Source organism: Convolutriloba macropyga, chromosome 3 (assembly GCF_964194025.1).
Source record: "Convolutriloba macropyga chromosome 3, txConMacr16.3, whole genome shotgun sequence".
NCBI classification, from domain to species: Eukaryota; Metazoa; Xenacoelomorpha; order Acoela; family Convolutidae; genus Convolutriloba; species Convolutriloba macropyga.
Window position 1 is genome coordinate 53,658,290 of NC_134470.1, and position 14,093 is coordinate 53,672,382.

General features: G+C 33.6%; 2 protein-coding genes across 7 annotated transcripts in view; one reads left to right on the forward strand and one right to left on the reverse strand.

Annotated features, from left to right (window-relative positions):
- The window catches only part of LOC142336281 (uncharacterized), a 304,207-nt gene that overhangs the window by 115,359 nt on the left and 174,755 nt on the right, over positions 1-14,093 (reverse strand). The window lies entirely within an intron of this gene.
- The window catches only part of LOC142337136 (synaptotagmin-15-like), an 82,401-nt gene that overhangs the window by 50,724 nt on the left and 17,584 nt on the right, over positions 1-14,093 (forward strand). For all 6 annotated transcript variants that reach the window (XM_075386239.1, XM_075386238.1, XM_075386235.1 and 3 more), the window contains 2 exons: positions 4,046-4,238; positions 8,639-8,780. In XM_075386239.1, coding sequence (XP_075242354.1) covers positions 4,046-4,238; positions 8,639-8,780 — 335 coding nt within the window. The remainder of the gene's footprint in view (positions 1-4,045; positions 4,239-8,638; positions 8,781-14,093) is intronic.

The window sequence follows — 14,093 nt, forward strand, 5'->3', positions numbered from 1 at the left end:
TCCGTATATGGTACATATCATTATGTCCTGGAATAGTCTGTTTGTTGCAAGTTCTGTTTTCATTTCTGCACTTCTGTTTAGTTATTCAAACCAGACTGAGCAGACTAAATGTTGATTGCGAAGTGCACTCTGTTATCAGATTTGTTTTCCTCAATTTTAATTTTGCTCAAATCAGCTTCCCTGGGTCTGTGATCTTCTGAATGCAGCTGACACTGTCTCCGGGATCTCCTCATCTGGTGCGAAGAAATGTTTTAGTGGTTTGTGCTCTAACTATAAGGTAAATAATAATCCATGAAGAACTTCTTCCAGTCTTGTGACCCCATTGCCAGTGCTTTCCACTTTTTGTTTGACAAGTTTGTTGCAAAACTGGGAATCATTCTCCAGCCCATCAAATTGCTGGACCACCAAAACATTCAATAAGTTTGCTTTTAGTTGTTGGTGTTGCAGTTATGATTTTTTCAAAAAAACAGTGCTGGTGCTATTCCGTCCCTAGAGATTCAGCATGTCAGAAATCGAGCTCTATTGACTGGTTTTGAGTTAGACTTTTTCTCAATAATAGTAAAATTTATCTTAGAAAGTCGACTTTTGACCGCAAGTGTTTTCTTGTCAAATTGCTCTCTACTAGTTTCATACACCAACACATATTGTTGAAGAATCACAAAAGCCCTTGATTCGTGAGGTCATTGATTGGTTGCAATTCTGAACGATTAACAAAGGATTCTCCAATCCTTGAACTAGTCGGCACATTTCAAATTTTCTCTGAGATATTTTGCTGTGCAAGTTATTTGCCGTCTCGTCAAGTTCAGTTAGAAATTTAGAATCTGAGATGTCAATTTTTCCAGAGTAGGGGGCCCCATGAAATTAATGGAATATCGTCTCCATGTCTTGGATTGGGAAGTCCCTGCCCAAGACTTTGCAATTGATATGCATATTTAACTCCACGCAAGGTCTCGGTTCTCCTAATATGGTATGAAAGAAGGAAACAACAATTCAAAAGATGATTCCATTGTGTTTGGTCAATACTTCTTTCTTTTGCTCGAATGCTTTCTCTACTTCTGATCTTTCTTTTTATATATCCGTATATGGTACATTTCATCATGTCCTGGAATAGTCCGATTGTTGCAAGTTCTGTTTTCTTTTCTGCACATCTGTTTGGTTCTTCAAACCAGTCTGAGTGAACTAAATGGTGGCTGCGAAGCGCACTCTGTTATCAAATTTGTTTTCATTAATTTTCCTTCTGCTTAAATCACCTTCCTGGGCTGTGTGCTCTTCTGGCGTGTACCCCATCTCAAAGTCGATGCCCATCAGAGCTCTTACCCATCATATGAATCCAGCTGATACTGTCTTTGGGATCTCTTTATCTGGTGCAAAGAGATATTTTAGTGGTTTGTGCTCTAACTCTAAGGTAAATAATAACCCATAAGGAAATTATTCCAGTCTTGTGACCCCATTGCCAGTGCTTCCCGCTTTAAGTTGATCAGATCGTTGCAAAACTGGGAAAATCTTCAGCCCATCAGTTTGTTGGACCACCAAAACATTCAATTAGATTGCTATTAGTTGTAGGTTTCGCAGTTTTAATTTTTTTTAAAAAAATAGTACTGGTGCTATTCCGTCCCTGGAAATTGAGCATCTCAGAAATCAATCAATATTGACTGGTTTTGAGTTGAGTTTTTTCTCAATGATAGTAAAATTGTCTTACCTAGTCGACTTTTGACTGCAATAATTTTCTTGTCAAATTGCTCTTTACTGTGTTCATAGACCAACTCATATTGTTGAAGAATCACAAAAGCCCCTGATTCCTGTGAGCATTGATTGGTTGCAATTCTGAAAGATTGACAAAAGGTTCTCCAATCCTTGAACTAGTGGGCACTTTTTGATTATTCTCTGAGATATTTTTCAGGGCAAGTCATTTGCCACCTCTTCAAGTTCAGTTCGAAATTTAGAATCCGAGCTGTTAAACTAATGGAATATCGTTTCCATGTTTGGTCTTGGGAAATCCATGCCCACAACTTTGCCATTGATATGCACATTCAACTCCACGCAAGGTCTCGGTTCTCCACACATCTTTTTCTTCAAGACCACTTGTGGTGCATTCCTGGCTGTACAGGCTTCAAGATGCCTCAGTTGTTCATCTGTTCCGCTTTTCTGTGACCTTGTCTTTAAACAGTAGAGGTACTTTCCTGGTTTGGAAATACATTGGCTGTGATCCTGGTCTTTTTTTACATGAACGTGGTGATCCTTCACAGCAGGCAAAATTTTGGTTGTGATGCTGCTCACAGCTTGCCTGGGTAGAAGGTCTCTTCCAAGTAGCACAAAACATACTGAAAAATTGCTTGTTTATTTGCGTGTTATTGCTTCCGCTCCACTCAACGTCTCAAGTGTTTGATCCCAAAAGCAATAATTGGTGGCAATCATAAGTTTTCAGCTGTCCTATTGTACCATCTAATTCAGATTTACCGAGCTCAGTCCGTGTTCTAGATGATATCACTTTTTTATTCGCGCCTGTATCTACCTACATTTTTACTGTGCAGTTATTTATTGATTTATATTCCAAGGTCGCAGACATGTTAAAGATTTGTTATTTAGAATAGAATCTTCCTGTCTGCGATCTTTGGGATCCTTGCTCTGGAGGATTATTTCTTCTTCACAAATGTTTTCTCTTTTATTATACTCAGTTGAATTTAGTTTGCATTTGTTTCCACACATATTGAGAGTTATCCGACATTTTGACACGTGTTGCATATGGTCACTTAGAGCTGGGCATATTATACTGTACTTGGTTTCAGCTCCACATCTAGTCCACAAGTTGTCGGTTTCTATAGCTGTGAATTTTTCAATTGGCTTTCAAAATGTCTGCTTGAAAATGTACCCAACTTCTTCTTTCACAGAAAAAAACTTATTAACTGATGAACAGCCATTGCTTGACTTCTTAACTGTGAACTCTCAGGCATTTCAGCAATGGATTTTGCGGGTTGTGCTTTAATGCCTTCTAGCAATCTAGTAGTCAGCTTCCCTCAATCCTGAGATATTTTTTTCACAAATTTCTCGTGATTGATAACTGTTTTGAATTCTTCGAATTCACAATAGCGTGCTTCTGCTCTGAGACGGGCTAAGATATAGTCGTTCAACTCCACTACAGTTTGCATTACAGACAGAAATTTTGGCCTTTCTACCGTTGCTATTATCCGCTTTGGAGAATTATAAATTTGATTCGCATTTTTGATGTCGTTAAAACGGAATGTTTTAATGCTTTTCAGGACTCATTAGGCTCATAAGTTTAGGTCGTACGTCTTGCCCGCAAAATCTAAGAAAGAGATTCGTTACCTGTGATGTCACTACGGTACCGCCTAAATTTATTCTGTTGTCTTTCTTCTTTGCATGACAATTAGCCACAAATGACTTCAGCCATGCAGTACAGCATTGACTATCCTGCAAATCTATTTTTTTTGTCGCTCGGTGGTCTGGAGACCGTTGTAGTGGCTAAATAAGATACTGATGGCGCCAAGACAAAATTATAACTAGAACCGTGTTAATTTTTGCGGCCATTAACCATCGACATAGCAATATAGTTCGTCAGGCAAGTTCCTCTCTTGTTTTTTGAAACTTTACAAGGAAAACTTTATAATTTTCTTGATTTTACTTCAAAACCATCAGAAAACTAATGCTTGATGACGGTAGCCTAATAATGGGACTATCCGTTAAAATTTATTGCTTTGAATATAAAGTGGTACAATTATTAATTTGCTCTAATTGTTTGTGCAAATGTTCACGATAATAGCTGCTTTGTGACTGATTTACTTGAATGCGGACTTATGATAATAGAGTTTAATATAACTTTTTCAAGGATATGAGATTTTTGGACAACATCTGAAGTTGAGGTTTTGGTCTTTGAGATCCAGATTTTAGGATTCAAAATTTTCAGTTTTGATATTTTAGGACTCTTAATTTTGATCTAAGATTTTAATGTTCTAGATTCCACAGAGAAGTAATTATAGAGACCGCAAATTTTTTTGAACCGCGACGCTCAGTTTTGTGTTGATTGTAGAGCAGACGCCGATAGGGAAGGTGAACCCCGAATTGTACCAGAATGAGGGTGGACAAGATGACGACAGCTGGGAGTGTGTGGGAATGGGACCAGGATCGCAACACTTGGGAAGACTCTGGTTCAATGTGGAGTACTTGCAGGAACAGAAGGACATCCAAGTCACTGTACTCAAGGCATTCAGCAAATATAACAGGTCAGGGGTATTTTCCATTATTTACCACCATTCAGTACGTTTGCAAGCTAATTATGTATTGTTACATAGTAAGCTATTATTTGTAAAATAATACAGATTATGTTACAACAACTGCAATCTTATTGTAATTAATATGTTCATACTAAGCTTTTTTGTGGGGGGAGGGAATATATTTTTCAATCACGGAAAATGTACCTAAAATTAGTAACATGATCAAAATTTTATTGAAGTAAGGAGTGTTTTCTCTCGATACTGTATCCTTTCTTCACGATGTATTTTCGAGTTCTTAGATCTATTTGAACTCGGAGTAATGAGGAATTATTTTGTTTTTTCAAGATAATGATACCGCTTTATAAATGTAGCGGAACTGAAACCCTATCCATTATATGGATTACTTTGAGAAACTTAACCTCATCACTGCAAATTTACTGTAACTGGAGTTCAATATGTTCTAGTCGCACTGAGCTGGGGGGGGGGGTTATAAAGATTTTTTTCTTTATACCGCATGAAAGAACTAACGAGCGTTTTTGAGCTGAAAATGGCCGGCATTGTCTATTGAGATTAGGACTAATTTTAACAATCGATATATACCATTGTAGGAGCATAAATTGCTTTGAAAAACTATCTTTGCAACCTAGACAGGATACAAGTCCCAGTACTCACTGGTTTATGCGACCTCTAGTTGTTCCAACACCTCTTGAGGGGGAGGAATTATATACTCAATTTGGTTTTTTTGTTCGGATAATTTTGGCCGATCGATATATTCATCGTAGAGAGTTGAGACTGGTATCATTGGAAATCTCGTCCACCGTAGAATATGGAATTAAAAAGATTTTTTTTATTTTCGTTTTTAACAGGGAGTTATTGAGGTTTAAACTTTTGACAAAAATATAGTGAATTACGTTGATTTTATTCACTTTTTCCGGAATTTTTGACCAAAATTTCGTCAACTTTGCAAAAAATTAATAAAATTTTAAAGAAGGTGTTTTTGATTTTATTTTTAAAAATGTTGTCGACTATTTTATTTAATTTTTTTTGTCAGAAATTTTGGCTAAATATTTCAAAAATCAGACTTTTTCATCAATAACAGCGCGAAATAATTATTTTAGTCCACTTTGATTAAATTTGCAGGAAGTGCACACCCAAACACCATTAACAAAATCTTTGTCGACTCAAAAGGACTATTTCTACTTCAAATGCCCTTGAGAAGGCTCTGTAATTAAAATTTAGCCTTTTTTGTCTATTTTACTCGTTGATTATCAAAAACGCAGCATTTATTTTTGATTTCTTAACTAACAAAATACCTATATCTATGAAATTCAAAAAATTAAGGGTTTTTAATGGACTAACCGCATTTGCAGGGCTAATTTTGGACCAATCTTGGACTGTTACAATGCAAAAATAACTCGGAGTGTAATCAGTCGGTCTTTCCTTAGACTAAATTGGTCAATATTTTTTATACTAGTTAAAGAACCGAACATTTCAAGTCAAAGCTCAGTAGTGATAGGTATTATCGGCTTCCTAAGCAGCTCCAAATTAAAGCATCTATTGTTTTACTTAAAAGTTTACGGTCGTTTTGACTTTTAAAAATATTTGATTTTCAAATAAATAATTTCTGATAAAAATTTGCCCATTTTTTTCATAATTTTGTCAACTTGAAGCTTTGTGTCAGAAGATAAAAAATGCTTCTTCTTTCTACTGATTTAAAATTGTAATCTCTATTGCAGTTTTACTCCTCTAGTTTTCTGGCTTTGATACTACTAGATTTCATTTTTTTTAATGTATTTGCCTGTTTTTCACGTTTTCTATTGTTGTCACATTATCACGTTAATGACAGTTCATATATCACATTATCACATTATTGGCGTACAAATTAAAGCACAATTGATAATTTTAAAATCTTTATAGATATATATTAAATTTTTAACGGCTTTGACACTACTTTGTCGAAGAGTTTGATAGAAGTTTTTAGTTTTGTCTTTAACTGTCGTTTTTATTTGTCTTTTTAGTCGTATGAAATCTCCTGTGCATTGACCCTGTTTCATTGGCTTTTCATGAAAAAAAGATGAGCTGATAATCTGATATTAGTAGATAGCTGATGGCTTTCATGACTTTGAAAACAATTGTTTTCCAAAATTAAAAAAAACACTTTTCAACTTAAGGATTCGGTAATACTTTACTGGCTTCGACACGGTTTTTTCGAAAAAAAAATACTTTTTGATTTTATCATATTTGACATCCTTTTTGTAGATTTAAGACATATTCTGGATAATTACAGGTCTTATGGGCTTCCTTTGGAAGAATATATGAACTTATTTAGTTACTTCTCTTTGTAATTATTGCCTTTCATGACTTTGGAAATAATATCTTTTCAAAAAAAAAACAAGTATTTCTTAGTTTTGCCTTTTTTCTTTTTGTCCACTTTTTACCTAGTATGATTAATGAGAGGTCACATAATACGCTATCGGGGTTCGAGGAAGGTCCAATCGAAGATATTTTGAGGGCCAAAGTTTGGCTTTACTGCTTCGAAAGCGTTTTCTGGCAAGTTTTGATTGCTTTTCTGTTTGTTTTCTATTTGTTGTTCTTATTCTAACAGCATAAAAAGTTGAATACTGACAGTTCTTAATTGCCTTCTATCTAAACATTGGTAATCGTAAAACTATGGGGTTTTGTAGTTGATTTCCAATGGTTTTCATTACTTTGAAATCAATTGTTGTTAAAAAAAAATAAGAGAACTTTTCAACTTTGCTGTTTTTGTTCTGTTTGGCCAGGTGTCAATATTGCCACAAAAATTGAAAAAACATAGCAGGATTTTTATTGACTAAACTAAAACGAGAACTAGAAACGACTAAAATTTGTTTCTGAAAATCGATTTCTCAGTCTAATCTGAAATTATGGTTTTGCACTCTACAAACAAACTACTCGCTTTTTTGCTTCACTTCCTGTTTCCGCGTGACCAAAGTCACAGCATCAAAAATTTGCGATAAAATAATTTTATGAAAAAATTTCTAAAAGACAGCGCTCCAATTCAATTCAAATTCTTAGAGTTGTAAGAATGTTTGTAAAGTTTGAGATCGTCTTTTCACGGTTTTTGTCACCGTAGCCACAAATTAGTGGAGTTTTATTGTATACTACTTGCATAGATATAGCTATCGTGTACGAAGCGTAGAAAATTGGGAAAATAGGCCTTGAAAGATTGCCTCAACTGTTCGAAAACTCATTCTGTTTGAAGCAACAAACAAAAGTACTTACGCTGCTTAAAATTTCTAGGTCCTCAGATAGTTAGGATATAGTTATTGGGTTTAAGAGCACTAGGAGGGTTTTTGGAGCTCTAAAATTTTGCCGTCTATAAATTTCTCATTGTTAATTTGTTTTTATTCTGACAGCAAAAAGATATATTTGAATGGATTCACAAACAGATGCGTTTCTGAGGCTACTCATTCTAAAATTTAAAAATTTCTTGTCATTGCAGAATGGAAAGTGAAGACAAAACTTTTTTGACATAATGATCTCCTCCTACGTTATGCGACCTCCAATTACAGAACAATTACATCGCAATTAATGAAATAAAAATTTGTGGTACGTGTGTGTGTTGGGGACGCAAACAACATCTACCAACTAAAAACAAAACGCAAAAAAGGGAAAAACGGAATTAAACCTTGAAAACTGTTGCTTACGTGGCCAATATCTGAGAAAAATCAACTCCACATGCTCTATTTGTCAAGATCCATGTCTTAAGAATAGTGTTGTGAGCGTTTGTGGAAATGAATGAAACTCGGCTCCTTTAGTTCAAATATGCTTCAAAATTGGAATTACTTGTTCTCTTTTGTCACAACGCCTAATTTTAGGCTAGCCTGAAAACTTGGGACAGTTATTCGTCACTATTTCCACGCCGTAAATCCATTGTTTTCACACTATAAATAACTAATTTCTACGTCATGTTTTCTTACGTTTACAGCATCGAATTAGAGAAATGAAAGAAAACCTAATTGAGGAATAATTTCAGAAATTTCCCTATCGATATTACTAATGGTTTAAGAGGACAACAAGTGGTTTTCCAATTACCCATATTCACAAGAACAAATGACTCTTTTAATTTGGTGTCAATTAATTATTTTTAAAATTCGAGCAATTAAGGTATTACATGCTCAAATGATTGAATTGGGCTACGTTAATACTCATGACGTAGGCCATTCATAGGCCATTTCCATGATATAATTAACTTATTTCCACGTTTTGCGTAACTGAGATCCATGTCGAAAATGAATCGTGAAATATATGAATCGTGAAAAATGGGGAAAGCGACACATTTTTGTTAATCGATTCCACGAAATGCAAAATTTATTGAAATTTACCTTTGGGACATGGGCCACGAATGAGTCTAGAAATGATGTTTTTAGGGATACACCTTCAACCTACGACACATTTGTGAGAGTGTATCTGTTACCAGCCGCATCCCCAGATGAAGAACCCCCTCTGCAGAAAACCAAAACACAGAAGAAAAGCGCCATGCCCACATTCGACGAAACCTTCACTTTCAAGGTCAGCTTATATTCGTAGGATTAAGAGAAACATGATTTTGTAGCCTTTATAGTCGTGAGTAGGGTCTAGGATAACAAGGGGCTGAAATGCATTTTCACTTTCTACAGCTTTAATTTAAAAACTAACCTCCAAAACAAGTTTTCACCAAAAAGTTAAGTCCAAATCAAAAACTTGAAAACGGAAATTGAAACCACGTAGAATTTTGCATCTTGTCGTTCTTCTAGAAAAAAGGCTTTAAAATTGCTGTTTCCCATTTGTTCATAAAGATTTGAAAAACCGAAACTGATAATTTTCAATAAGCTTGAAGTACTTAAAGAAATGGCCAGAGTTAAATTCTCCTTCTTGTTTCTAAGATCAATTAATCACTAAAAAATTTTCCACGAGATGTTTAAATGTTAACAAGGAGGCTCGTTAATGCGCGTTTGCATATGATGTTCCGACCCGCGCTCTTCTACTTTTTTCACTTAACTGTCAACCAAATGAATAGAAAATCAAAAATACACCTTTGAATTCAAAATCATTACACAAACTACTAAATGAATCAAATAATGCCATGCCTCATTACAGCGCCCACAAGATCGTCCATTAATAAGACGGCGAGAGAAAAAAATCGACAAATCAGCAAAAACAAAAACATTTTGTACGGCAAAAATTCATCATCTAAACTTAAAAGCACCTAATAACAACATCGAGATAAAAATAATCAGATAAAACCTTAACTACACAAATTTACTTTTTTTTGTTTCTAAAAAACAGATGGGATTTTATTTTAATGAGACTAGGCAACAAGTCGACAAAAAGAACAAATAATGAAGCGAAATTCGGAAATCAACCAAAATTGTTTAAACCAAATAATTTTAAACGTCTTCGAAACAATTAGTTTTTAACAAAAAAATTCTTGATACTTTAATTAAAAATATATTTAACCAGTAGGACTTGTCGCTAGGTAGACTAGGCCACAGAAACTGACTAAAGATGAGGAAAATCTGCAAAGGTTACATCATTGAAGCCAATAAAATCCTTCGCTGTTATATAAATTTTACGGTTTTTTTATTTCATATGTTATGTAAATTGATTCAAGTGAAATTCTACTGAAGGATTTAATGTGTTCATTTCGGTTCATTTGGAAATCATTGGGATCTGTTAATATGCGAATGTGCTTTGAGATGAGAAAAGGAGAACAAATGTTGACCACTACCAAAACATTTATTAAAACTCATGTTGTCAACAAACAAAACATCAATTGCGACGTAAAATCAATAGACATGCTAATTTTTGAATCACAAGGAAATTGATTGGGCCTCTCGTTTATAAAAAATGGTTGAAAGTTGAAAAATATAACAACAAAAACTAAAAAGCATACAAAATGTTTGAAAAGAAATAATATGATAAATTTTAAGGCTATTTGCTATCAATTTACCACATAAAGTAACTCCATTGTTTCAATCCTCACATAGAAACCTATGAGACGTCTCAGAATCTGATGAGATGACTACATGAAGAATAAAAAAACAGCCAAAAACATTAAATTGAAAATTAATGAGAGAAATGTGTCGGAGCCGTTAAAGAATGAACTATTCAGTAAAACTTTTTTTTCATTTTTTTCAAATTCAATTCTTTTTGACAAGCTTTGAACAACAATAGAATGTTTTTTTGTAACATTATGACTTCAAAATAACCAACGGATATAAAAAAAAATGTTTTAAAATCGCGAAATTTTTGAGAGACGACATAATATCAAAGCCATAAAACTCAATAGCTTTCAACAGAATTCAATAAAAAATACGCTATAAAAATTTATTTCTCGATAGGAACAAAATAATTTGTTTCATTCGTAAATGATCAATAAGTAATCAAAATAAGCGTATGATCATGAGAACGACAACAAATACAGGCAAAAAACTAAAAAAAATCAGTTGAAAACTGCAAGAAGACAGTGTCGAAGCAACTAAAAGCACAGATTTTTCTCTGGAAAACTTATCTTTGATCAAATTAACGTCTTATTTAATCCAATGGGAACTCTTAATAATAAATAAATCAGATAAGATTTCAACGACAACCAAAAGAAAAATAACCAAAAATATAAGAAAATATAAGTCGTAACATCGAAGTCATAAAGACAATAGTTAGAAAATAAAACCGCTAAAAGATTTTTTTGATTGCAGAAGAAAATAAATGGGCCCTGCCATTAGTGAGACTGACTTACAGTTCACAGAAACAATTTTAAAATCTAATAATTTTCAAAAAACTTTTTTTCGAAAAATTGTATTTAAATTCTTAAAGTCTTAACAGCCATTAGCAAATCACTCAAATTACTACATACGTTCACGTACTGATCATTAGAAGCCCTATCGCACTTTTAGTCAACGAGTTTTTGCCATAGGACTACAAAATTTTTCTAAAATCTCTAAAAGAAAATTGGAGCCATAAAAACATGAGCGATTCCTTGAAAACGAACTATTTGTTCATGGGGCCTCATTTGCCTGTAAATGAGGTTTGCCATCAACAGAACCTTGTTTTGAAAAGTGACCAGTCTCGAAAAGGCTATGAAATGAGTTTTAAAATAACAGCTTTCAAATAAAAATCGATTTTTTTATAGTGATCTTCCCTATGAGACAAAAACTAGCCCTGTTTATGGCCTTCCATCAGTTAGAAACAGAAAATTGTTTCATTTGTATTATAAAATGTAATTTTGAATTAATATTTTTATTTAAAAATCTTGATTTGAACAACAATTACGCTAAAAGTGAACAAAATCATGTCAAACCTCACGTGTTCACACGAAAATTTAAACCTCGATAACTCCTCGAAAAATACGAAATTCAGAAAAATCTTTTTAACTTCGCATTCTACGCTGGACGAGCTTTTTAGTGGTACCACTCACATTTCTCGCAATGAATATATCGATCAGCCAAAATTGTCTGAACAAAAAACCAATTTGAGTATATAGTTCCTCCACCACAAGTGTGGTCGGAACAATAAAAGCAAATTTTTCTTGGATCATTTAGTTTCTTAATTATTAAAATGGCGAATAACTGACAAATTTTTTGATCAAAAGTGGACAAAATACAGGCCAAATGGGAATATTGAAACAATTTGAAGAGAAATTCGGGTAATTGTTTCTTTCTTTAACTAGTTTTGCATCATAATTCTTCCGACGTCTAAGAGTTCTGATTCTACAATAAGTAAAGCGAATTTAAGTCCGGGCCTTTCTTTTAAATCAAATTTTAATATTACTTCCATATCTCATTCAATAAAAATTCACTTGTCAGGATTTGATTGACGTCGCACTGTCAATTATATATCTTCATTTTGAAGGGTTGAGGAGTCTTTTAATGGGGGGGGGGGGGGGGGGGGGGGGAGCGTGCAAATATAATGTAGCATGCATTAATCAAGATAACAAAAGTTATGAGTTTATGTAAATGATCTCTTTTGCATATCGCTTTAGGTGAACTGATCTGATCTAAAATAGTTTTAAAAAAATATAAAAAATTATCAATGCACACTCATTCAAACCACTGATTACAGTAAATTGATATAAAAATAAAATGCAAATTTGTACGAAAGAGAACAATATTGAATGGAATCTGAGAATAAAAAAAATTCAGAAAAGTTTTTCTAATTAAGATGGCATTGTTCGATGACGTCCCAAGATTGGCAACGAATGAAAATTGTCTGCAACTGAAAAAAATGACATTTTCATAACTGTATATCCAATGTCAGATAGTAGATCATGCAGCAAAGTTTAACTTTATGTTGCAAGTTTTAATATTTTTTGAAACTTTTTCAGTTATAGGTCGCAAAACGTTTTGCATTTCTGACTAAGAAATCTAATCTTTTATCAGAAGTTTGCAAACTTTAAAGTTAAGTGTTAATATTTTTTCTATTGAACTCAAGTCAACTTGCTAGAAAATCGAACTTGACTTGCCTGCAATATTTTTCAGGAAACAAAACTTAATAATAACTGTTGGACAGGTGAAGCAGCCCAGATGGTGCAATAGTTTTTTTATATGGGACATTTGTATAATTGCCTATAATGACTGTGAAAAGAGCCAAATTTTTTGTGATAAACAACCAGAGTAATCATGATTGAGCACTTTGTTTTCAGGCCTGATCAATTCATTGTTTAGTGATTCAACCTTAGTAAAATGAAACTGGAAACTGCCCAACCCTGCGTCTAAAACAAATAAATGAAAGTCTGTATACTCATTCACACAGAAATCTGTTTTACTCTTCAATTGTAGTTTTTGCTTCAAAAGAAAAAAAAGTAGATTTTGGTTGTACGTTGAAGAAACAAGAAAATTATGATGATAGAAAAAAAGAGGTCTCCTTAGTTATTGTGCTGTACGTTTCGTTCTCAGACTTTCGAATCAAACACTCCAAAAACTATCCTTGTGCTTGAATTTTTTTGCTGACTGTAGATGCGACGTCTATTTCTTCATTTGCATTAGAAAGTTTGCTTCATGTACTTCAATTTTAGGATTCTTTTCCTTCTGTACTAATTATTCCTCATTTTTTCCCGCTTTACAACAATTTTCATAGAAGAACGGAGATTTACATTTTTTTATAATGTTTTCTATTGATAATTTTCCATTTTCATGACTTACAGTAATAACAAAATTGTGATGGCCAAATTTGCATAATTTTTGGTGAAACCTATTTTGCAAAAAGCAATCTAAACGAATTCTTTTGCAATTAGCAGTCTATCTGTTTCAGGCCATCTCATTGAAGACAATGGTTCCGTTTCATAACTTTTAAATCACTGCCTGTGCTTTGGTTGAATTCTGAAAATTTCTCAATTGCGGATTCCTATAGGAAATAATTTGGAGTTCTGAGACAGTTTCCTACAGGAGAGCATTGTGCTAAAAACTCTTTCAATATGCTTCAGGGAACTATTATGTTTTCTCGTAAAACTTGCATTTCGAAGTCTTTGGGAAAATTTTTTGACTTCATTTGTTTATATATAAAAAAGACGTAGTTAAGTTCAAACCTGAGTTTGGAAGGCCGTCTTATGTCCATTCAGGATGTTATGACAGTATTTGGCATCCATGTATTCAAGTATTCAAAAAATAGCACAATAATTAAATTATCGAGTTTGATTATAAGATCTGCGAATGAATCAAAGTTTTCAATTGAAACAAGTTTTGACGGCCCAATTCATTTCTTTTTCTAATATTGCTCGGAGATTGCGTTTGAATGTTGATGTGAGATTCCGTTGCAAGTACAAATGAAAAACATTCATCAAATGCGATCTCAATGATTCCTGAATACAGCCGGAATTATGCTCCGGATTGCATATATGCATTTAATGCC